This window comes from Pyxicephalus adspersus, chromosome 3, assembly GCF_032062135.1.
Source record: "Pyxicephalus adspersus chromosome 3, UCB_Pads_2.0, whole genome shotgun sequence".
Classification (NCBI taxonomy): Eukaryota; Metazoa; Chordata; class Amphibia; order Anura; family Pyxicephalidae; genus Pyxicephalus; species Pyxicephalus adspersus.
In genome coordinates this window covers 118,501,344-118,528,139 of record NC_092860.1, presented here as the reverse complement: position 1 = coordinate 118,528,139, position 26,796 = coordinate 118,501,344, and the positions used below count along the sequence as shown (strand labels likewise).

General features: G+C 36.8%; 1 protein-coding gene across 1 annotated transcript in view; it reads left to right on the top strand.

Annotated features, from left to right (window-relative positions):
* The window catches only part of SORBS2 (sorbin and SH3 domain containing 2), a 145,619-nt gene that overhangs the window by 112,640 nt on the left and 6,183 nt on the right, over positions 1–26,796 (top strand). The window contains exons 11-23 of the mRNA XM_072406851.1: positions 876–942; positions 3,045–3,089; positions 4,740–4,923; positions 7,075–7,140; positions 7,456–7,554; positions 8,724–8,838; positions 9,278–9,406; positions 10,449–10,637; positions 14,679–15,491; positions 16,287–16,415; positions 22,682–22,789; positions 25,821–25,864; positions 26,563–26,669. Coding sequence (XP_072262952.1) covers positions 876–942; positions 3,045–3,089; positions 4,740–4,923; positions 7,075–7,140; positions 7,456–7,554; positions 8,724–8,838; positions 9,278–9,406; positions 10,449–10,637; positions 14,679–15,491; positions 16,287–16,415; positions 22,682–22,789; positions 25,821–25,864; positions 26,563–26,669 — 2,095 coding nt within the window. The remainder of the gene's footprint in view (positions 1–875; positions 943–3,044; positions 3,090–4,739; positions 4,924–7,074; positions 7,141–7,455; positions 7,555–8,723; positions 8,839–9,277; positions 9,407–10,448; positions 10,638–14,678; positions 15,492–16,286; positions 16,416–22,681; positions 22,790–25,820; positions 25,865–26,562; positions 26,670–26,796) is intronic.

The window sequence follows — 26,796 nt, the reverse complement described above, 5'->3', positions numbered from 1 at the left end:
CAGCCGCTAATGCCCAGATGGACCTTTTCTGGCATGCCAGAACCTTTACTGTTACAGAACTTCTCCACTGATTGCTTTATGCTCCACAATTTTTCAAATTCCTAATATTTATGCTGCATTCTTAAAACTAGCCTTTTATAGTGCAGGCATCTTTTAGTAAATATGATAACTTGGCTCCAAATGTGTATGGCTGTCACAGAGGAAATGTTTGAGCTGGGAGGTGTACAATGCTGAAGGGTGCTTAGTAATCTTCTGGTGACTGGGCAAAGTCATATCTAACTGTATAAAATGACTGTACATATATTGCAGAAACTGGTTCATGTAATTAGGTGCATATTCCTGTTTAACCTAATAGCCTGATGGAAAGTTTTTAATTGCAAAATATTTTTAACCTAATTACAACATAATTTTAGTTTATGTTGCATTCATTTAATTCACCTTTTTAAAGAATTGTTTTAGTGATTCCTTAGTATACATTAAAATCTGTTTTCCCTTCCACATGTACCTAATCAAAGAGTTATTTGACAAAATAAAATAACAAGCCGTATTGTACAGGTAGAACACAGTAAAAATGTTGTTGCTTTAGTGGCTCAACAGGTTGGATTAGTTATAGTTGCATTGTAGGTTGGAGAGATTTCTGTTTGCCATAAGCAGATCATCCATATCAACAGAATATCTTACGGGAGGCTGAGAGTGCGGACACTGACTACAGCTAGCAGACATGGATTTTCAGTCAGATAACCCACTAACAATATCCAATGACTTGGTGTCTTTTCTTAACAAATTGGTAATATTCTTCTATTTTCACCAGCTGTACAGAATGTGTAGATGTTTAGCTACATAAAGGTTACATAATATCATTTTTTTCCCAATAGACAGTTGATAGACCAAAAGACTGGTACAAGACCATGTTCAAGCAGATCCATATGGTCCACAAACCAGGTATGTGTGTTTCTAACATTTTAATTGGCTGGTTTATATGCCTCCTCTATTATATGCCTTCTCTATTCTTTAGTTGTAATTTGGTCTGCATAAGCCATAGTACCAAAAAGTTGCAGCAATTTTTTCCATATGTTCTGAAATATTGTTACTTTTTATACTTTAAATGTATGTTATACAGATATGTTGTCAATATTAGGGTGTTTCCTAAACATACACACCACTATATGCTTTGTTTAAACAGTTTATTTATCATTTGGCAAAGATTGTCACATTTAATATGTGAAAAGTAGAGACATTTCACTCTACTGTCAATTCTGGGGGTGGAAATTTAGAGAAACACAGAGAAGTGTATTAATTAAGAACCTAATGAGGTTTGGGGCAATCTATATCATCTCTAATTAGTCTTCAGTTATCTTAATTACCCCCCAGGCACTCCAGTCCCTCTAATTCATTTAGACCAATGCAAGATCTTGTCTTCTTGAGATATATTCATTCATGTGTGACAAACATAGATTTTACCATTCTTTAATAGAAAATCTGTGTCTCCATAGTGTTCACTATATTTATAATAAATAACAATAATCATCCGGAACTGATTGTTTTGAAGCAGTCACAGAAAAAGTTTTTAGCAAAAAAATCAGTAATTTATTATCTATTCCTGAGCTGACCCTCAATGCTAAATCTCTTTCCATCATCTAAAGGTCACTAATTCATTTCTAAATGTTTTTCCTGATTTATGGAGTCAAAAATGAACTTTTACAGCAGTACCTCAGACATGAATAAAAGTCTGTGCAGATTTATCAGCTTTGTTTTATTTGTAAAGTGAACCTGTATTTTATAGTTTCATTCTAGTCCATTTAGTACTTCAGAGTTTGGTGAAACATGCGGCTAGTTCCATGTGACAGTACACGACCAGTCGCCACTATCATACGGGGAGTTTATTGTACTGTGCAAGATACTACTTCAGCAGCTCATAGCTTACACAGGGCACTATCTTGCTTCTATTAGCTGAACTGCATAGTGTGGGAGGAAAGGGAAACTAAGTATTTGCTTCTGGAGATAAGTGAAAATAGTTCTGCCCAGAGTCACTTTAAATGATGATTATGATATTCAGTGAATATTTTAAAAGGAAATAACTTTTTTTTTTAATGAAAAGTAAAGATCTCAAGATTATGGTTTGCCCTTTTTATAGTTCTGGAGTAAGCAACATCTACACTGCTGTCCATGTATGGGGGCTCAGCTGCGCACTATTTGACTACCCATCTCCTTAGATTATACATGTGGAATAACATTTAGAATTTCAGTACACACTTTTGATTAAAAAGGGCACAGTAGTTAAAGATTGGATTTGAGAGCTGTCTTAATCATATACATATGTTCAATATTAGAGACAGATATTTTTAGGTACACAATATGCTCAGAACTCTTCCAGATTCTGGTCAACTGATTTGATCCTGGAATGACTGGTGCCCAGGCTGTGTGGTTCTGTCATTGTTTTTTCCCTTTATTTACATGCACTTATCCTGTTTTTTTTATGATTTCTGTTTGCTATCCTTGTACACATGACTGTACAAAAAAATGGAATTGCCAGTAGAGCTGAAATATAGAAAGATATAGAAATGCCACTAGTGTCATCCCAACAAAATAAAGTGCATATAAATGTATATAATGTTTATGATCCACATTGCATCCACAAATCAAGTATGTATTTTTTTTAAACACAGGTCACAATTATTTTTATACATTATTAAACAAGATTTAATGGGCGTTTCTTGTGTAAGAGCTTAGCAAATATTTATCCACACACACAGCTATTATTTAGGATTTAAATGCAACATTACTTCACTTTTCCTTTATTACATTGTTCAGAGCTATAGAATGCATTACAATGACAAGGGCAAGGACCAAACAAGGTGAATGAAAGGGTATGCAATCATTCTAAGGAGAGATGAGCTGTGAAATGAACTGAACCATGAAGCATAAAGTAGAAAGCAGAAGTAATTCTTCATCTAAGTTGAGGCTTATGCTAAGTCAATAGTAAAGGCTCATCTGATTCATGCTACAGGTCTTACACAGTGATCCTTCTTTTTTTTGTTTTACAGACAATGACAGTGATTATTCCAACACAAGCTATGCATTTAACACAGGTGAGTTATACTATCTACATACACACACATATTACAGTATGGTCAAAGTTACACATAGATATGGATCAACTTGAAATTATTATTATTCCTGAATGTTTCTTTTTCAGTTTGTACTTATTCAGCCAAAAGAGTATTTGTTTGGCAGAGGTTGGAACTCAAGTCACGCGACTTGGACTCAAGTCCAAATTAAGTCGCCCAGTGAACGACTTGCAACTCGACTTGGGGGTTTTGCCCAGCGACTTGCAACTCAACTTGCGACTTGTTTTCTCTGCTGACAGCTAAAGGGCATGGGGAGGAAGGCAGTGAGGCTTCTGTAACACTGCCTTCCTCTCTGCCCCCTTCAGGTGTCAAAGGTGAAAACTTAGAATGCAAGAAAGGTGGGGAGAAAGGCAGTGAGTCTTCTCTAACACCACCTTCCTCCCCGCCTTCCTGGCATTCCAAGTCCACGACTTTCTCCTCTGACAGCTGAAGTGGAGGGGGGAAGGTGGTGTTACAGAAGCCTCACTGCTCTCCTTCCTTCCTCCTTCAGTAGTCAGAGAAAGCTGTGGACTTAGAATGAGATCCTGCGGAACTATCGTTAACATAAAAAGTACCACTTACCTTTACTTCCGCTGAGCCCTCAATCCCACCAGAACTGTCCTCAATTCAGTCTCGCGCTGTCCTAGTTTCTTCCCTCGTCCCAGGTGCTGAGGAAGCACTGGGCACCGCCATCTTCTTCGTCTTCTTCCTTCTTCTGCCTGTGCAGTGTGAGATCGGATGGCATAGCCTGTTGTAAAATGTTAAAAAAAAGTGTGCTGATCTCACGCATGAGTGAGATCAGAATTTTTATTTTCAATGTCTGAAAAGCCCCTTCCGTGCACGATATCAGGCAGGCCCAAAAGGAGCAGCCTAAAGCCTGCAGAGATATGTAAGGTTTGTATCCCAGGAGCCTCTAAGCTTGCATTCGCTCTTTAAAGACTGAAGCAGGGGGTGTAGCACATTTTTACTACTAAGGATTATCTACCCTTTTTTATATAAGGTAAAAATTATGGTGATAGGTTTAAAGCCTAAATGATGATTTGTTTGCTGCAGGGTTGCATTGAACATTGCATGTTGCAATGTTCTAATAATGTTTTGTTTTAAAACACTGTTGAAATTACATTTAATTAATTTGGCTGAAATCAGGGGTTTCCTGAAAACAATAATAACCACTAAATAAATACAACTGTCACACTTGGTTTGTGAGGCCTTAAAGACAAGCTCTGGCTTTGTGAGGTCTTAATCTGGTTTTAAATATAACTACACAGTTAAAACACACCTGCTAATTCAGTTCAACCAGTCTTCTTATTTAGATGCCCACCACACAACATGGACAGTTAGGAAACAGTTACCGTCACTATATGGCCCCCAAAATATCATGTATAACATGGATCTCAGCTATATTGTTCCTTCTTCCACTCTTCCTGCATAATTAAAAACTGTTCTAGTCCTGAAAATGAATTACTTCCTGTGACTTCCTATGTGTAAGTAAGGATATTTAAGTAAAGGATTTTTAAACTTACTCTATAATCCTTCTTTTGGAAGGCAATGGGGACATTTTTTGTCTTTCACCAGCCTTTTTTAACATCTTAAAATGTTTAATACCTTTCTTTATTGTGTTTTTAACAACAGAAAACTACATTCCCGCCTATTCACATCCTGCAGCAAAAACACAGACATACCGTCCACTCTCAAAAAGTGTTTCCGACAATGGCACTGATGTATTGAGATCTACATCTCCGCTGCCTCCTCCACCCATACCTGTGCCTCCTCCTGCTGTGCCTCTCCGTCCTCGGGAGCTGGCCTCTCCTGAGAAGTGAGTATTGTTAAATCTTAAGTATTAATTTATTGATAATCAGGGTTCTATTCTCAGTTCATATTATTCATATAAAATGTTTTCGTTTTTACAGAATGCTAGACTTGAGGGATCCAATAATGAAAACAAGGTCTTGCATACAGCCACATTAGTTTTTATGGCATGTTAGCAGGTTTAGTAAAAGGTTTATATGGCTTTGTTAAAAAGCCATATGTTCTGTAAGGTGTCCTCATTGAAAATATGCTACCATCATGGCCATTGCAATGCCCAAAATCAAACCCCCACCCGCCATTACACTTCCACACACACTACCTAAAATCTCTACATTAGAATGAAAAGAAAAATGTAAAATAAAATATAAAAAATAAAATAAAAAATATGTAATATACATTTTTCCTCGTTCGTATATCCTACAAACGAGGATGGTAACATCTTCATCTTTTTCCAAAATCCTGGGGACATGGAGGATCCTAAATGTGTTAAAAGACACTCCAGCACAGTCCAGTAGTGTCTTCTTATGAGATGTGAGATACTCATTGTTACTAGGATCTTGGTGAGACGACCATAATAATACCGTTTGCAGTACAGAAGCCTGGGGTAAGATGAGAATATTTGCAAACTTTTTTTTTTTGTACAGGTCAGGTTTACATCTCTGCAGCTGCCAAGAAACCCCAAAACTGCGCAACCATTTGTGTCGGGCAAAAATGATGTGACATGTTTACATAGCTAACCCTAGTACCCTTCACTTTGGTAGAAACTGTAAAAATTCTGATTCAGCATTACTTTCAGCCCCACCGCCAGTGGCCACTAAGCACAAACCTTAGGGGGGAATCTCACCAGCAGGGATATAAACAGCAGTATCAGCCTTTCTTCTATTTTTAAACATTTTTTTTTTTAAATTTTGGTTTTCTTCTCACTTCTATTCTAGAAGCATCTATTCTATGCTTCTCACTTTTATTCTAGACTGTAAACAATTATCAAAATTTGAAACTTGTTTCATGATCACAAAAGCTTTCAGAAACTTGTCATATTTTATGCTCTAAGGACACTATGAAAATCACATTCCTGGAATTATTTGTTATATTTGGCTTGGTTACTGAAAAGGTGATGGAGCCACCAGTATGCAGGAGACAACCTATAATATTAAAACAAGGCAAAAATAGGAGAATTTAGACGTTTCCCAAGGCTATGCCTGCAATGGAATTCCTCTAAAACCAGAATTAAATCATTTTTAATTATGAATTAGGTACCTGATCATCTAAACTTGTGTACAATATAATTTGATTTCAGCAATATCAAGAGACCTGTTCTCTTCTTATACAGTGCTATATAGCATCTACCTACTTTCTGCAGATGATACAGAAAGCAATTGTCTTGTTTCCAAATTACAGTTCTGTAAGAAGAGGGACAGATGGCAGATCACGGTATACACTGCTCAGCTTAATCACCTCCTCTCTGCAGTTTAGTGTACTGAGCATATAAGAAAAGGCAGTAATCATTTTTAATTTATCTGTTTATTTCCATGGTTCCTGTAGATTGCAATATGGCCTATAGTTTATATAAGTATAATAAGTATAATAATTATATAATAATATAAGTATAATAAGTAATTAGGGGAATATAGAAGTAGGAAATATAGAAGTAGTTCAAAATATTAGGGAACCACTACGGTAGTAATCTGATCACACCTGTTAAGGGATGTTCCATTTTTTCCTTGGACCTCCTTTAATTAAACATGTTTTTCTTGTTGTAAACCTTGTCTCACTGTTTTTGATAATCTGCATAATCATTAAAATGTGATAGATATGTTTTGTGGCTGTGCATCAACGTAATCAGATTTTACTAGCAGGAAAAGTTACACGGGACAGCACAGTAACCAAGTGCTTTGTTGGGAAGGGGGTCAGGATTAATGTCCTTCAAAAAGGGTCTCCCTGGAGTTTTTTTTCTTCTTTCTACCTTTTTATGGGTTTCCCCCCAAATTCCAGTAGCATATCAGTAGGATTCCTCTTATGTTAATACACAATTAGTGTTTTTAAATAACACTGAATCTGGGAATCAGGTTATATATATTTATTTTTATTTTGGATACAGTATATAGTGCTGAATTCATAAATAATACTTTAGTTACATGTGTTGATTTTTTTCTTCCAGGAATGAATGGGAACCACCTGACAGAAGGAAAGCCAATGAATGCAGAAGTGACCAATCACCATGCAAGTTTGTCTTACTTCTCATATTTAGGCAATTAGGGTTCTGGGAAAGAAATAGCAAGGACAAATAAAGGGTACTTTCTTTGTGGGAACCAGAGCTTGGAAAAACAGACATTGTGCACAAACTTCATGACAAGTGCAAGGAGTATCTGCACAATTACTCTGCTTACTTAGTATATAAGCAGCAAACTTCGAAATACAGAAACAAAAAACTTGCAGAAAGTTCTGGTTACCTATTCTCAAAGTAAGTGTATGCTCCTGGTAAACTGAACATCTCTTTACAGGTGTTGTACAGATAGGACTGCAACATGTTATGCAAAAGATCTGCTTTTGCTTTTACTAACACTGATTTCTATTCTCTTGTCACTTTTTGTGTGCAGGCTGCAAGAGCTGTATACGATTTCAAGGCTCAGACAGCAAAGTAAGTGCTCTGCTGCTGTATAGACTATACTGATGAGCATGGTTCACACCTATCTGCCACAGTTTAATTTTGGTTGCTGTTATCCTTACCTTATTTAAAGCCTGACTCCTGAGCTACCCCTGAACTGAAAGGGTTAAATGCTTGTTTAGGTCTACGGTATCACAAGAAGAACTTTTACTTACTTTATATGCTGCAAGCTTCTCTTCCTACTGGTCCCCTCTATAAGCTGCGCCATTCCATGGTCACAGGCACCAAAACAATCCCTACAATGCAGAGTCAGGAGCCCTGTAAGCGAGGACGATGGAGGCCTCCTGCATGCCTGAGCAGTTCAATGGAAGAAGAGCACAACATAGTCATATGTTACCCCCAGTACAAGTTCAACTTTTACTAGCTGTACAATATAAAGAAAGTAATGTACAACAGGCCCTTCCCTTGTTACATATTTCTGGTTGCGAGCCCCAGAATTTATAAGTAGATAAATGAAGAGGAGAAAAGGGTTTTTCCTGGCAAAAAAATTAAAAGTGTTTTTACAGATATCAATAAGGTATATTAGATATAGGTTGTCTCTATTCCCGGTGCGATTCCCCGCTTTGGCTTCCTCGGGGGAGGTAGAGACATGAATTGTAAAATGTCTTATTGTTGATCCAGAGGAAGAAGGATTTAGTTTAAACTGAGTCCTTCAATTAGTATGGGATTATATTAGGCCTGGTACGAGAGAACGCCGGACATACATAGAATTTACTCTGTGTGGTCTGAATTAGTTGAAGGGGTATGTGAAGAGATAACATTCCTGGAAAGGAAGGCAGGGAGACATAGATTCTGTCCTCCCATGCAGATACTGGGCTAAAATCCTATTTCTCCTGTTCATGTTTCTACTTAGTTGTATACTACAACTTTCTATATTCTACAAAAATGTTCAACATGCATTTCCCAAATGCACAAATAGGGAACCTGCCACAAATGTTTCAAATTTCATTTTTTTAGATTTTTTTTAAACCCAAGATTTACCAGTACTTAAATATGGTAGCTAAATTAGTTAGGCTAAAACACTGCAGCAAGTTCAGAAAAAAAACATAGTTTTAGGGAATTGATCTAGTGCTTCAATACAGTGTAAGTCAAGGATTGTAATTATTACATTATGTGTGTGAATGGAATTCTCTGCTTTTCAGAGAGCTGTCTTTTAAGAAAGGAGACACTGTGTACATCCTCAGAAAAATAGACAAGAATTGGTACGAAGGGGAGCACCATGGACGAGTGGGAATATTTCCAATTTCCTATGTTGAGGTTAGCAGTTCTTTCACTGTATTTTATCTGTTGTATAAAAATATTTAATATAAAAACAATGACTTCACCACATAAAATCTACATACTTTATAATATTTTTTTTAAAGTTTGCAACCAATTAGGTTCTATCTGTCATTTAAAAAATAAGAGAGAATGTGCTGGTAAATGTTCATCAAAATTATGGTATATCATATATATCAAGTATGTCTGATCTAATTTGGGATAATTTCTCTCTGGGAAAAAAAAAATTGGAACTGATCAGTAATATTGGTCAGTTCAGTCAGTTGAGTACAAAATTGGCATTGGATCTGCTTATGTTAACTAGACCTAAAGAAGTAGTGCACCGCCCATATCTGAATGCTAGGGATATATGAAGTGTGAAATAGTATTTTTTCTAAGCACTGTAATAACTTTTTTATCCTTTATTTATTAATAAAAGAAAATAAGTCAAACTGAGAAAGCACAGCCAGTAAGACCTCCACCACCAGCACAAGTGCGAGAGATTGGAGAAGCAGTTGCCAAATACAATTTCACCGCTGACACAAACGTGGAGCTGACACTCAAAAAGGTAAATTTTATTGGATATGAATGAATGCTGGTTGTGACTCCTGATGGTGGGCAGACTTTATGGCACCTGGAATCTTAGGTTAAAAAAGATTTTGCAATAAGGCAGATTAATTAATTAATGGATTGCAAAAGCAAAGTCCAGTGTGGTGCCAGTGATATGCAATCACCGCAGGCATTTGGCGGTTGCAGACTAAAGGAAATGCTAATCTTAACCAAATATGTTTTGTCCAGGTATAGGAAGGGAAGGTGGGAGGTACTGGACTGTTACCTGTTAAAGCTAAACTCCAGTTGTACCTTCAGTCTTACATGGTGATACAGGCTCCTTTGCTGTACAGAAATTGCTTAATAAGATTTTCACTGCACATTGTGAGATTCTACATTCCACATTAGAAGCTGCAGAGAATCAGTTACAGCCCACTTCATTTTTGACTGGAGGACGTCTAGTGTCCTCTAGCTCTTTCCATTCCAACCTTACAATGTCTAACATTCCTTTTTCATTCATTGGGTTTTAGTTTTTTCAATCATAAGAGGTACATCACATGTAGGCATTACCTAGGCTGCCCTGCATAAAAGTGTATCCTGTCTAAAAATACCCTCTCTTGACTGAACCATTAGGGCATTTATTTGCCCACAGTAAGTCACACAAGAGTCAGCCACAGTTTGTATCAGGGGTAATACTGAGGAATACTGAGGCAGGGAGCTGTGATGCTCATAATAAGCCAAGTAAAGCACCCTGCTGGGTCACTCCCACCAGGCTTGTTCTGTCTGCATCACATAGAAAAGCCTATAGAACTAAACAGGAGCTTGTTGGATCTAAAGGCATATAATTAAAAACGAAAGTTTTTTTTAGGATTTTATGTAACTTGTTTATGGAAAGAATGTAAGGGAAGAAAAAATATAATCAGAATAAAGTCAGCTTTTAGCACTATTACCTGTTTGGTTTAAGATTTATATAAATATGTATAGCTGTATGCATTATACTTTTGTTTGTGATAGTTGTGTTGTCATACTAAAGCTATAAAATATTTGTTGCTTCTTTTCAGGGTGACAGAGTAATGATTCTTAAGAAAGTGGATCAGAACTGGTATGAGGGTAAAATTCCTGGCACAAATAGGCAGGGCATTTTCCCTGTCTCCTATGTAGAGATAACCAAAAAGAGCTCTTCTAAAAGCCCTGGTGAATCCCCAGATCGATATTCAACTGAAAGGTTACACAACGCTGCCACAACCACGGTAAGAAACCCTACCTTGTCCTTTAAAGCCCTAAACACACATATTTTATAATAATTACAGTCAAGAAAAGACAGTTGTACTGTGCATAATATTGAATCAGAACATTTCTTCCATTTGCCAGAAGGAAACAAAACAGCCAAAGGGTAATTGCTACAGCCAATAACTTTACATCTCCTATTTTTATGCATCAGCTCCACAGAGCGATCATGATTGTGAAATGTGTGATTGTCACAAAATAATGCTGTGCAGAATGTAAATGGATGACCTTCCAGTGATGTGCTGTGTGAATCAGTGTTTGGTATGAACATAGATGTGATAGATGTCAGCACAGTTACAAACATGTGAAGAACCATGAATAAAAATGTTGCTGGGTATTTCATAGGGGTGGACCTTCGATGCAGTGTTTTCTGACCTGTCTAAGATGGGGAACCAATGAAATAACTTTCTGGTCTTCAGGAAACCCCTGCTATAATTACTACATCCACAGATCACAATGTGGTGGTCATTGGAAAGAATGTCTCTTTCATTGCTGGCCAGTGTAAAGAAACTGACCTGGGAGGTACAAACTGCTCATTGCCCATGGAATCCCTAGCAACCTCTGAGGAACACTATGGTTCCATAGAACCCTGGTTGGGAAATGCTTTAATACGAAATAACCCTGGAGAATACATAAAACCATATGTATGGTCATATTTAGTTGACCATTAGTGCTTTGGAGGGTTTTTTATTGTAAGTGTATGTCTTACATATTTCTCTGCTCATGCACCTGGTCTTCTCAACTAGAACTCTTCTCAGCTAAAAGTAATTTGCAAGGAAGGTGGTAATGTACTCTGGATAAAAAAAAATTGTATTTAGTTGTCAGGGGAGAACTGACAGATTAAAGCCTAGTAAAGAATGTTGGGGAAATCAGAAGTAAATCCAGCACCACCCATTGTCTGAGGACATCTGCTCTGATATAAACGTATCTATAGATATTATGATATGATCATTTTGGTTTCCTATGGTCTCACAATTATAATTATTACATTATTATCATTATCTAAATTAGTAGCTCAACTTCAATTAGAAGGAGAAAAGGGGTTTCTGGGTAAAGTCTTTTATTAATTGACTGATTGCTTCCTTTTACATGATGAATTAGATGTAATGAAATATACACAGCTAACAGTAGCTTAGTTTAGTAAGCTGTGACCACAGGATTTCAGTGTGTAAATACACAGGGTGTCTTGTGTAATACTCACCTGTTGGGACTAAAAAAAACTCTGATGCTATTAACTGGAGCTAAGATGTCAGAATTCTAAAAATATAGGCCATCATCTCTCTAGGTCAGTGGTAAATGAGTACATGTGAAACTCCACCTGCACAATGAAGTCTGCTGTCTGTCTTGTCCTATTCTAGTGTACAGCACTGTTTCTCTACTCTGCACTGCACTGCCTTCCAACAAATCATTTGATCCAGGAGTACAGAAAGAAATTAAGTTTTGTCTATAAAAGGGCTTTAATTCTCACGTTGCTTTATCTGTGGCCATGTAAACAGTGTACACAGTGACTATTTTCAGTATAGTGCACTATAATCATAAAGTCCTAATTTCAAGGCTAAATATCTTTATACCATGGGTATTATAGATATAACAAATATATCAAATTTTTAATCCTTCCATTTGTAGGCTCTCTGACACCGAAACTGAAGTGCATTAGAACCCAGCAACAAAAATGTAATATATTGCAGATTTTCAGTCCTTAGATGCAGTGGCTGTGCTAGTTTTTTTTTTTTTTTCAGGCTAAGTAAATTTTTTGCAAGTTCTAATAAGCAATTACTTTTTACTTTCTATGTACTAAACTAAAATGTCATATAGTTTTATCAGCTTTGCAGGCTATCACCAGTGTACTACAAAACCTATTAAGTCTATGTAATGAAGATAAGGAAAATGGGAGGTGTTTTGTACTGCTAATCAGGAAAGCAGCCTCGGGTGGCAATGCTGATCATCCATATAGTACAGTGGGTAAGCGTTGCCACCCTCTGAAGTGTGTTACCGGCAGGACCACTAGATAAAATTAAAAAAAAAAACTAATGCAGCCACATCATTTATAGCCTGAAAAATAATATTAGCTATATAAGTGTTTAGTTTTCCCTGTCCATGTGTCGGAAACATTGACATTAGCTCAGTAAACCTCAATAAAGAAAGAAACACATGATAATGTAAAAAAGACACTTAAAACACACCTTAAACCCCTAAAGGATTACTGGGTATTTCTGTGTTTTAAGAAACAGTATATAAAACACTGACAGTGGAAAAGGTCCACTAAGGAGGCTCACAGAGTTAGATTATGTTTTTGCCTGGCACAGGGACCCCATAAAATCTATCTATCTATTCTATTATTATTTTATCTTGTATATGTTAGTGACAGCCAGAAGACTTTGCAGCTCTACCTTGTAATGTATGCATGGTCCTTCACATACAGCAAGGAGATCATGTAGGTAGTCTTCTCCCATCACTCAGAGGAAGCTGTAAACAAAACTGTGCCATTGTATTGTCTTCATTTTTTTTTTTACAATTTTACTGTTTGTAAATTGATAGTTTGTAAATCAATTCACTTGAATAAATTTAAAAAAAAATGTTCCCTACATGATATATCTAACACTGATAGTTTCACACAACAATCTGCCTTTATTATAAAACTACTATTGATTGAATGATGAATAATTTTAACTTTATAGGTAATAGTTTTCACTCTTTGATAATTTATGTATTTTATTTATAGACTAGAAAGCTGTCCTAAATGTCAAACTTTTGACTGAATACATCTACAGTAAACTGTCACCTAGTATTATTATGACATTGTGGTGCTTAGAAATAACTGAACTTACCTGCAGATTTGTTCCTAGGAACCCCATAAGGAAAACCCAGGGCACTTTACTGTGTAAATACCAAATATGAGTCAGAGCTTTCACCTACTCCCTTATATGTCTTCCTAATGGGGCACAATTTAGATGGGTAGGTAATAGGAGGGTACAGACCAAAGTACTGATTTATACCTAAAGTAAATATTTATATAATAGCTCTGGGGCCCCAGCAGTGTTCTGGAAAAAAATCTTCACATATGTGTTGCACTTAAAGGTGCCTGCATTTATTTATATTACAGAAATATTGTGTTTACGATAACAACAGGTTTATGTTCACTGATTTTTGTACAACCTAAGAGAACAATATAGGGATAAATTTATTATCATTAATAGCTAAAATATGTATCAGCAAAGTTTTGATTATGCTAAAATGTGTGAATAATTAGTCTAATGAATAAAAAGTCTTTCCTTGTTCATTTTTATAATTAGGACCAATTGTGTTTGTCAATGGTTACTTTGATGCAGTTTCCTTTTATAGTCCTCCTATGGGGCAGCATTATATATATATTTATTTGTATTCATTTTTTCCATCATGTTTTCATGTCTAGTTCACAGTGTTTAGTTTTTCGGGGGAAATTTGTATCCACAACAAGCTGATTTCTGTGCTGTACGTATTTTTAAAATGTATGTCATTTATAATTTGTTTTTTAATAAATTGATTTGCATGGTTTTAAAGCTCTGTGTTTATAAATGACCCCCAATGTTATACTGGTTTTGGTTGATAGGATTTATACGAGCTAAGCTGGTGTTTGAAGTCATGATAAATCAGCTCAGAACACTGATAGTATTTGTTACAGTGAGTAATGCTACACACTGGCCTGACTTTTCCAGGACTGCAGTTTAACATGTGTAGAAGAAGCCCACAGCTCAATCATGAAACTCATACTACTACTTTCAATAGGATGACTCAGGCATCTCCCAACATTTGACATTTAGAGTGCTGTCCATCAGCTGATAAAGTTACCCTTTTCAAATAGCTCTCTTGCTCCTTTGGTTACATGTACTAATAGTTTCTGTCATGTGCACCTGCACAATTTAATACTTTGTCATCGTTTATTTTCTACATTATTTTCTTTTTCTGTTAACATTATGTGTTACAGTCCTTTTTTTTCTCTTAACCTTATTTTTTTATTTCTAAAGTTGGCATCCACTAAAAGACTCCGCACTCCACCCCTTACTCTCAGGCCCTCTTGTACAGACTCTAGTAAGGGGAACTTAGAAGTTGTGACCAGTGAATGGTTGTCACTGACTGTCGGCAGTTCACCTTCAATCACTCCTATCCCAACTCCACCCCCTTTTCCTGACCAATTTCTAGGCCAAATAGAAAAACCCCAAGCCTTGGCATTAACAGTTTTACAACCTGAACAGTATTCTTCACATGATGTTACTTCCTGTGTAAAGGATGGTCATTTTGTTCCTATTACACCTCCAAAGACCTCTTCAGGTCATCAACTTGCTATACCCTCACCATTTCCTGATACAACACTTTCCTCTCCTGTAATTCAGGAGCTTACAGTCCCTTCTGTGCCTGGAACTAATACCGATAACATTCTGAATGAGGAACAGTTCAACTACCTGGACCAGACAGACTTAGAAGGACCAATAAGTACCAAAGAATCTACAGAGGTTTTTTCTGACCACAGAGGTGCATCAGAGACTCCTGGGATCGACCTTGTTGTTTCAGAATGTACAACTGGGTCATCGTCTCCAAGGAACTTGACATCACTTGATGAACAGGAAGAGGAGATCTGTCAAGAGCTGGTGACTATCATACAAGGAGGTCAGCTAAAAAGCCAAGATTCAGTGTTTTATAGGTGTGAGCCCCAAACAGAGCAACATCCAAGACTCCACATAGAGGAAGATGTGACAAGTGAAACTGTAAAACCTCCAGTAGAAAGCATAGCACAGCCTATTTTATGTCCTGAAGAGTACTCACCCAATATAAATCCTGAGGTATTTCAGTACTTAACATCAAGCTACTCCATGTTGTCTTGTGTGTTCGTACAGCAGTGTTTGTTTAAATATTGCTATGGCTAAAAAGGCTCCTATCATGCATAAATCAAATCCGCCAAAAATCATACTTTGGCTTCAGGTAGAAAATTATCGGTCAGGCTGAATGTAAGATCATAGATGCCATAATCCATCATAGTATTTCTTGACCACACGTGGGGCAACCCCCACTTGTAAGTATCAGTATTCCCACATATAATGATTCCTGGCCTTACTGGCTTCCATTAGGAAGCATCCAAATGTCCAATCATGGGTAAGCAAAGTGAGAAAATCATGTTCACATTATTATAGGATGTTCAAGTGCTGCACACAGGTTTGCTTTTGCATTGATCCTGAAATAGTAGGTACCTTCTAAGCACTAGCAAAAATGTATCATTCAATAGAAAATTATTTTTTTAGCAGTATAAACTCTATATTAAACTACGCTATGAACCCACCAGCTATTTGTGATGGATTTGCCACCAATGACTAGTACTGTTTTTACAGTACTTTTTTAATGTTTTAATAGTAGGATCAAATCTTTTTAAATCTGCCCAGCTGGTATTTTGCAATTAATCTATGTGATATTGAGTACATACATTTTTCAATGTAAATTGGGAACTTAAAATACAATTCCACATTACCAAGAGGTGCAATTTGCACATTTGGTATTTCATTCAATGTGCTATTTTTTTCTAAATACTTAAGAACTCAACAACTTTTTCTGGTATACAAAGATATCCTGCAACCTTTCCCCAGCTCCCTTCCAGTCATCCTGATCATGCTGTCTGTGAGTCTTCACCATCACTTTCTCAGTCTTCTGCATCCCACTTCTCTCCTTTCACCAACCCTACATCCAGGCAAGATACACAATCTCAACGGTTTAAGGTAACACCATCCTGCATGCAGTTATTATGTTTGCCTTCACCATTAAAAGATCTAATCTCTGTAATATACAGTGAGAAAACCAACTAACACATTAAACAAGAAATAATGCTTGTAATTTACTTAAATGCATGACATAAAATGTAATATTGTGCCACAAATTGTGGAGATGAAAACTGTTTTATCTTACCATATTTAGGCTTACCAAATAGCATGGTAATTGAAAAGATGATTTAAGGCTTTGTAGTTCATGAAGCCTGTCCATGACTTGAATGCTTATAAACAAATTGGAATGAATCTATTAACTATCATTTAATGAAGAGTAAATGTACTTTCATGCAGAAATTATATATTTTTCATCTTAGTGAAAATATGGCAAAGTGACCCCAGTCTTCACTTTTAAAAATAACCCCCTCCCAGCCATCACTGCAAAGATAAAACATGTCTCCTCCAAATACTATATAAGACTCTTAAACCCCACCCTGTACCCTACAGACCACATCCAGAGAGTTGTAATTAATGATTCATACTCTGAATGGTCCAAGGTTATTAGTGGTGTACCCCAGGGTTCAGTGTTGGGAACTTTACTGTTTAACATCTTCATACATGATATAGATTTTGGGATTAAAAGTACCATTTCTGTGTTTGCAGATGACACCAAACTATGTAATGGAATTAAGTCCATACAGGATGTCTATAATCTACAAACAGACCTGGATGTACTCTTTAATTGGGCAGCCAAGTGGCAAATGACATTTAATATAGATAAATGTAAAACTATGCACTTGGGGGCTAACAACATGCATGCTTCATACTGTCTCGGGGGAATACATTTGGGGGAGTCAGAAATGAAAAATGATCTGGGGGTTCTGGTAGATCATGGACTTAATACCAGCATGCAATGCCAAGCTGCAATAATAAAGCTAGTAAAGTACTTTCTTGTATTAAAAGAGGAATAGACTGCAGAGATGGAGACATCATCCTGCCCCTGTACAAAGCATTGGTCAGACCACATCTGGAATATGCAGTCTGGTTCACAAAAAAGGACATTGTGGAATTTGAGAGAGTGCAGAGAAGGGTAACTAAACTAATAAAAGGAATGGCGGAGCTCAGCTATGAGAAGAGATTAGCTGAACTGAATCTATTCTCCCTTGAGAAGAGACGTTTAAGGGGGATATGATCACCCTGTATAAATATGGAAATGGTCCATATAGAGAACTCTCTTACCCATTATTCACCTTGAGATCATTACAAAGGGCAAGAGGGCACGCTTTGCGTCTGGAGGAAAAGAAGTTTAAGCTCTGGATAAGGAAGGGATTCTTCACTGTAAGGTCTGAGAAAATGTGGTATCTGCTTCCTCAGGAAGAAGTTTCAGTAACTACTAAAGATTGCTTTAGGAAAAAGCTGGATGTTTTTCTAGAAGCACAGGTTATAACTGGGTATTAAGGATTTTAGGTAAAGATAACAGAGACTGTTGATCGAGGGAACATCCGATTACCTCATGGAATCAGGAAGGAATTTTTCCCCTGTTGAAGCAAATTGTATCAGGGTTTTTTTTTTGCCTTCCTCTGGACCAACTATGTCTTATGGGGTTTTCTATCTGGGATATGTTTATTTCCCTAGTGGTTGAAGTTGATGGACTTCTGTCTTTTTTCATCCTAGCCCACTATGTAACTATGAAACATATAATAGGCTGAGAACTCCAACATAAGCCCGGACATTATAGAGAATTGCTATCCTTCTGTCACAAACTGGGAAAGCAGATAATTCTACGTAGAATAGTTTGTTTGCATTATTTGCAGCTTATACAACTGCTTTTAATGACAGAGTCCTCCCATAGATAGAACCTCCACCGTCACTATATAGGTTGCCAGCACCTACCTAGATGTTGGGCTGTGCATGTAGGGCTAAGGCTGGGTTCAGGCTAACAGTAAACATGGAACTGAATGGTCTATTCATTAACCTATATTTGAAAGGCAGTAGGAGGCAGCAGGATTTCAAGAGCGGTTAGTGATTCCTGCCACTTCAGCAGTCTTTAATTGGTTCCAATTGCAAGCGCTTAGAAAACTGGAAGGTTTCCTTTACTATTTGTGTGGCATGGTGGCTCAGTGTTTAGTTAGACAATATCTGCATGGATTTTGCAGGTTCTCCCCATGTTTGTGTGGGTACTCCGGTTTCATCCCACGTTCTAAAAACATGTGGTTAGGTTAATTGGTCTCCCCCCAAAATTGACCTTAGACTGTGGCAATGACAAATGACTATGGTGGGATACTACATTGTGGGCCCCTTTGAGGGACAACTAGTGACAAGACTGTGGACTTTGTGAAGTGCTGCGTAGTATATTGGCACTATATAAATACTAGTTAGTAACTAATATTTTGTAGATCTGCTTGCACAATACCAAATAGCTCTTTGTGGCCCCAAAACAGCAACAGCTTACCTCTGCTTTAAAAGGCAAGTATGTTTAAATACTTTGTTTTCATGAATTCCCCAACAGATGAAGGACAGTGTTTGTGTTTATGTTACACATTCTAAACTGTTCAGTGTTTTTACTGTTGTGCCTGGTACAGCATTAGTTCAGCTGTTGCTGAATTCTACTGAGTAACTACAAATAAACCAGTCATCACACTTGAAAATGTAGACAGCTGTTTTCTTTTTAGTTTACATTTAATCTTAAAAAAGGGACCACACACTTGTATCAGGCGCACACAAATAATGCCTCACTAATAGTACAGAGTGTGGCTCTATTTTTGTGCTGTTATAACCCTGCATAGTCTCATAAATTTTAATCACATTGTTGATCCTTGAATCAAGTAACACTGATTTCTCTTTCAAAGCCTTTTCATTAAACTACAGTTAAGCTGTCTAATAAATTCCTGAAAAAAAGGCCTAAAATTCCATTAGCAAGTTTTTAGTCTATATATAGCAACAAAAGGAATTCAAACAATAGGCTGTTCCATAAAAGTAATTATTATGTTCTATTTTAATAACAAATAGCTAAAAGAGATTCCATGTAATTAATCAAAATGCAAATCAATCACTATATTATATATATTTATGTATATCTGATGCCAGCATACATCCCTTTATGAAGAATGAAGAGATATCTAACAAAAACGAATATAAAGTATTTCTTTAAATAATGTACAATGTTAGAAACAAGAACCTACATCCACTCATTTCATATTTTATATAATACATTGCGTTATTACTTTTTATAAGTCAATAAAGAGAAAGTGTGAGCTTAAATAAGGGTTATTTGCTACTGCTGACTGTAAGTTAGAAAAGGTTATTGTGGCTGATTCTGGTTCCTCTAAATAATCAGATTGGCTGATCTGGAACAAGAAGAAGTCTGAACTCCCCTAATGTCTTTTATGCCACTTCATATATTGATGGCAATGTTATATTGCATTTAATCTCTATCTCTGTGTAACATGTTTCTATAACACCAGTGGATAATTCCCTTAAAACATAGTTAATTTTAATCAACTAAAGTGAATGTTTGCCCTGGCATTTATTATTATTACACAGTGTTTATATAGCACCATCATATTACGCAGCGCTGTACAAAGTCCATAGTCATGTCACTAGCTGTCCCTCAAAGGAGCTCACAATCTAATGTCCCCCATAAACTGTATTAAAGACATATGACTAAGGTCAATTTTTGGGGGTAACCAATTACCTAACTACATGTTTTTGGAATGTGGGAGGAAACCAGAGTACCCGGAGAAAACCCACGCAAACACAGGGAGAATGTGCAAACTCCATGCAGAAAATGTTCTGGCTGAGATTGGAACCTGGGACCTAGCACTGGAAAGGCCAGAGCACTTTACTCTGAGTCACCGCGCTGCATAAACTTAATACTACCAGTCTGTCAGGCCTTGGTTTAGCCTTCCCCAATTGAAAACATAAAATAAATGCGCCTTCTGTCCTGGTAACCACTGCCAGTGACTACAGGTAAAGCCACCTTGTACCTCTTAGAAGCTTTTACCCTGCTCCCATCATGCAAACCCAAACCTCTTGGGAATTGATGTGGCTTTTAGGAAGCAGAGAGCATATGAAGGGAAGGATACAGCATTACTTCATTAAATGATCAAAGGCAATTGCTAGAAACATACTTGTTATATTTAATGGAATACTAAGTACAACAATTCACCAGTAATTTGATTTCTAGAAGATAGAGAAATGTAGAGCTATAAAGGAGGTGCCTCTCCTGCATACAATGTTCTAGTTCCAGTATCACTATGTCCTGTGAGTCATTCTAAATGTCAGAACATTTGGCTGTCTCACAAAATAACACTGTGCTTTATGGGTATCAGCTCTAGAAGCATGCTGTCCCTTGGATGGTATTTTGTACCCTGGTAATAACAACTGACAAAGTCTGTTTATCTAAAGGAATGCAGCTGCTATTTTACAAAGGCCTTTAACCCTTGTAATATTTATTATGATCGGGTTATGGTAGAGCATCTATATACCATGCATGCCAATGAGGAAAGTATCCGCATTCACCTTCTGATCACATGTACTTCGTAGCTTTGTGACTGGGCACATTCTTTATTACTTAAACCAGAAAGCCAGTCTGCAGAAATCTATATTTGTATCCCTCCCCTTCCTAGTTTTTGTACTTTCTTCCCAAATATTAGAAATAAAAAGAGGTCACATGACAATCTGTTTCATTTTTCAACTTGCTGTGCCTGTGGGAAAAGTGGAGCCAGCATGTCACTGCTGTAATGCCTGTACCATTACAGGCACATTAACAAATAGCTCTTTGTGGCCCCAAACTTTTTTCATCATTTTAGTCTAGGCTTTTACACTCACGTTTTCAAACTGTGAACAGTAGAAGACCGTAAACCACATGTTGTGTGTTACATGTGTTTGCATTCCAGATCACTTTTTACAGCATACCTTGACACCTATTACCTTTCATACTCCATACTGATCCTGAATAAAATGGTATGACACATTGTCACCATATAAAAAACAGAATACAGTAAGTCAAATATGATCACTGAGAAACAACACTAAATTTACTTATAGAGAACAACACATCACTTTATAGTTAAGTTGGAGGGGGGCTCCTCTGAATTAGATGAAGTTGGCTCTTTGGAATTGGGGTGCAGCATATAAGACAAGACAATCCCAATATCCCCTGGGGCGTCTGATGTATTAGAAGGTCTTGTGGAAGACTGGGCATCAACAGATCAAAAGGGTGCCTGGTGCACTGTCCTTCAGTGAAAATTCAGATTTGCACAGGGAAGAAGAAAGGTGAAAATGAAGGAACAGCACAGTTTCCCACCAAGCACCAAGGCAGAACCACATAGAACAGAAACCAGTGTGGCTGGGGAACTACTTAAACACATGTATATTTTGTTTGTTAGTGTTTAAAATGTCATAACTTCTGCAAGTGAACAGCAGTGAACAAAGTTCCACCCACTTTAAAAAAATGTAATTTGTGTAGCTTGTGGTGGGCAAATTACTTTTATATATGCAGTGTCGCTCTACCATCCAGTAATAGTAGTGTCCAAAGCCTTACTGGTCATTTAACCTCAGAAGAGAGAACATGGTCTGTGCAGATAAATAAATGAGATGTTCACTCAGAACAAAATGACCCCAACGTGAATCGGTGGTCCATAAACTCTCAACAGTTCTTCTGACAATCAGGAAGATCCAGCTAAAAATGACCTCCCATAATGTAGCTTTAGGAAAATGAGTCTTTGTAATAAAACAATGGCAGGCAGCTAAAAGCTAACATTATCTAAAAGCTTGTTTGATAGAAAATTTGGCTGCTAAAATTAGAGCACCTGTCGCCTGATTATTCATGTAATTAATAAATGAAAATTCAAATACAGGACCAGGCCACAACTAGTTTGCTGCTCCTTTATTATGTTTATGGGTGAGAGCAGTCAAAAGATCCATTTCTATAATCACATGCGCATGTCATAATCTCTATTCTTTTGAGTAACCCTTGTGTGACTATAAAATATTATAATAAAGGTTTGGCATAGCTGCATGTAAGCATTTTAGGTGAAAAGTTCTTTACTTTCATCCTTTGCAGGATTTTCTGCCTGCATTAGATTACTGTACTTGTAGCTGTGGCATTGGTATAGAATCCATTAGGATAAACTTTAAAAATGTATTGCTTTTGTTTCTCTGTTTGGAGTTTCTGCATGATGCAGGGTTGGCAATCCACTCCTAGTTTGCATGGGTTTCCATGGATTTTAAAAGTGATGTACTTTTGTAAATTGACTCATTTCTTGTGATTCTTCCAGAATATTTTTAAAAATGACCATGTAGTTGTTGGTAAGCCTCCTCGTAGTCCTGTGTTGTCTAGAAAAGCCTGCGGCTCACCAGTGAAAAGTCCTAAACTCAACCACAGGGTAGAGTACAATTTTCTGTCCCTAACCATTTCTAAAACTCCTCCTTGCTTGACTCTGTGCAACATTTTATACAGCCTTTCTATTGGTCAATCTTCATTATGGTATGATAAATGACAGGGATACATGGGCCTGTTACTTCACCATATAAAACGAGTATTAGTTGAATATTTTCCCCTTATACAAGATCAGTACGAAGGTACCACATACCTGTGTTTTTATGTGTGTAGGTCTTCATGCATGGTTTGGTTACATTGCTCCTCACCTGTCTTTTCATTCTGTTATACTGATGTCTTTGTTCTCTTTAAGTATTATAAGTGAAGGTAACAAAAGTTATCATAATTAATAATTGTAGACATCTGTTTTACCTCTTATGAGATCACTGATGCACTGAGGTTCCATTTTCAAATAATAACATTCCTTCTTGTATAAAGTTGATCCCTCAGAATGTCCTTAGGGAGTACCGTACCCCTATCTGAGAGGTGGAAGCTTTAAATCTTATAGGTAGCTGTGGAGAAATAAATACATTTCTTAGTAAGAACACCTAATATATCAGAAATCAAGAAAGCAAAGTAAGTTATCGAAACTATTCCAAAAAAGTAACTTATGGCAGTATACCAGTCTGTAGATGTGGTGGTTGCTAGAAATCCAGTGTCTGTGTAAGTTTCTATAAACTGAACAGTAATCTACATTTCAGGATATCTAAATGTGGCATCTGACCCACAGCTACCTATGGAAAATGAATGGGGGAGGTAGTGAGCGGTTCAGTGCCGTCTGCTGCTGCCCACTTTTTATTTTGGCCTCAGCTTTATTTCAGCTTTATTAAGAACAAGCACAGTAGTTGGGTGGTTTGCAAGGTACCACCTGCTAAACTTAGCCTAATAGAAATACCTGCAGTAGTAAAATTATATGTCACAAACAGAAGAAGAGAAAAAGACAGCTTTTTGTGGCAACAATAAAGTAGTTTAATTATATCATTTACTTAAAGTGTTCTTGGCTAGACAGTCCAACTGAGCTATGTACTGACATGTAAAAATTTACCTGTATATTACAGTACCAATCTTAGCAATCACATTAGATGATAACACAACTCATAAGGTCTCTACCCGACACGTTTTGCCATTTACTAATTGACAAAATACAAAGAGAGAAGGAGAGAGTAAAGCGAAGATATAGGATATAGCAATAAAATAATAGGTTCAAAAAGAAAATGTGCATTTGTTGCTGTGTCCCCATTAAGGAAATCTCCCTTCATTTTCTGTTTTGTCTGACACCCACTGCTTCAACACTATGCAAAACTAAAAGAAAAGTTTTATCTGGTCTTGTACTTTAACACAAGTGTGTTTAGCCATTTTACTATGCCGTTCATCTCATTTGTCGATTTAGAATCTTGTAAGACTACATATACTGTGCTATGTTTATTTTGTATTAATTTCTAAAAAAAAAAACTTTCTGTCCACATTTCAATATCTCCTACTTATATCATATAATAAACAGATAGTAACAATCACACTTATACAACCTTACCCTTTTATGAACATAGTTTAATTTTTGTGGAATTGTGGAACATATGGGGGAAGCCACAGGGATTGCTATTGTTCTAATCCGGCCCATTAACCAGGATTCTTGTTTTATTTATAAGTAGTTCTGCTAGCTAATTTGTGGTTTAACCAAAACCTGGTAAGAGTCTTCCTAAACAAGTGCTCCATGCATACATTTAGCTGGATAGCATGGTACGCAGCATATGTGTATCTGTAAGATGAGCTGTGTATACTGCAGAGCTGTGTGACGCATGGTGCTTGGCTTGCATTGCTTACATGTTATATTTGTCACAATGAAGTTAACTTTGTGAAGCATTATGTCTTTTTTATGCCCTAAAATATAAAGTTTTCCTATGTGTTTCTACCTGATATCTGTGCAGTAATACTGTTCTACTGTGTTGTCATGTTTGTCATTTTATTGGTTTACAGTGAATATTTTTGGTGAAACAATGATTTCCAAAGCAAAATGACAGCCAACATTTGTGACAAATGACAATGATAAACTAAAATATGCAAACCACTGTTTTATTATTGCAGATCAATGGTATTCTAGCTGCAGTATAAAGTAATAGTACTACCATTTAACTATTGTTTAATATTAATTAGTATGAATTATTTATTATTATTTTATGTAACAGGCTTTTATTGGTTTGTTTGGTATTGGTATTTGGTATTGGTATTTAAGTGTTTTGCAGTGGCTGATACCAAATAATGTCTTTAGCAGACTATTGATGTGTTGAATGATATATAGATAATTGCACAGCCCAGGACAGTTCAGCACACTTTATTAGAGTTATATATCTGTTCAGTTTTATCACCATTTGCAAGCTTATCACCCAGAATGGTCCATAGTTGTCACCTCCAATACAATGTTTTAAGAGAGAGTCTTTAACACCCATTATGTAGATTACTGCAGATATGGGAGCCAGGGAGGGACTAAATCATTATGAGCTCCATTACTGTAAAATCCACAGCAAGTGAGGACATTGCAAATAAACTGATGTAAACACTGTCTGTATAAATATTTTTTTACTGAATGTTCGTGGCAATGTGGGCTCACCATAACGAAGAATAAACCTGTCTGCCCAGCTAAGGCAATGTTTGTAGGGTTGTCATTTGGCAGGTGAAGCGAAAGAGGTCAATAGTAGCCATGGCGCTGATACATTTCTTCCAAGTTCTGGGCTGCTGCCATTTAACCACCCACATGTCAGTGCACTTCATTAACCGGGAACTTTGCAGGTCAGGACTGCCTGAACATATCTGTGTTTTCTGATCGCAGATAAGGCTTCTGTGACAGCAGTATAGGTTGGACATTCTAGGCCAGTTTTTTTATTGACGGAATGTTCACTAGCACAGAAACTATTGTTATCACCTTCTGCTTGCATATGTGGAACAATATGATGGAATGACTCTTGTTTAATGACTAACCTGTGTTTTTGTTATTTTCCCTTACATTTTAAATTATACTAAAGATTAATTTATCTCTCCAACAGCGTGCAGCATTTAGTCATGAGAACATCCAGACTATGGGAGAGCTGTAAGTGAAGTTTTAAAATCATTTTTTCTACTACCTGTATGTTTGCACCTTAGGCATGTACATCTACAACAAAGCTGGGTGGGAAGAGCTGGGGAATGGGGCAGATACAGAATTTTTATGACAATGTTTCAAGACTGTACAGCCCAATCTTGCTGTGCTTGGAGCCCTAAAGCAGCAATGTCCAAGGCCCTGACTTTACAAGCATGTTGAGCAGGAACATAGTATTGAATGTTTTTAATATATGTAATTATCAATAATGGATAATAATTAAAAATCACTAAAATTAATTCAGCTGGCAAATACAATTTAGGAAATTCTGCAACATGCTAAAATTTGACAACTCGATTTACCTAATACCATTTTCATGTTCTTCATGATCCTCTGCAGATTTGTGGTCCAGTAAGTACCTTCTTGTCATTCTGTTCTGTACAACCCCCCAACACCACTTTCTGATCGGTATCTCTCTGTATACAATATCTTATGTAGACTGTGGAGAAGTTTCAGGGCTTTATTTTTAGCGCTGTGCCTAATTTACACTGCAATAAGATTTTGATCAGTAAAGTGAATTGAGTCCCTGACCTGAATCATACCAGTTTTACTTTGTGGTTATTAGCAGGCAAAAGAGTTTATGCAGAAAGTTATCAGAATGTCTGAGTTTGTCCATAGAGTGATAATCTGTTTTATGAATGTTCCTATAGATATCAGTCTCTGTATAACTATACTCCACGTAATGAAGATGAGCTGGAGCTCAGAGAAGGTGATGTGATTGATGTCATGGAAAAGTGCGATGATGGATGGTTTGTGGGTAAGCTTTTTTTTTTTAATATAATTTATTTTTTGATAAATACTAATAAAATATTAATACAGTTCGCGTTTAAGCAAACCTGTTAACCTGCTACCTGTCCCATAACCTTAAAGCCCAACTAAAATTG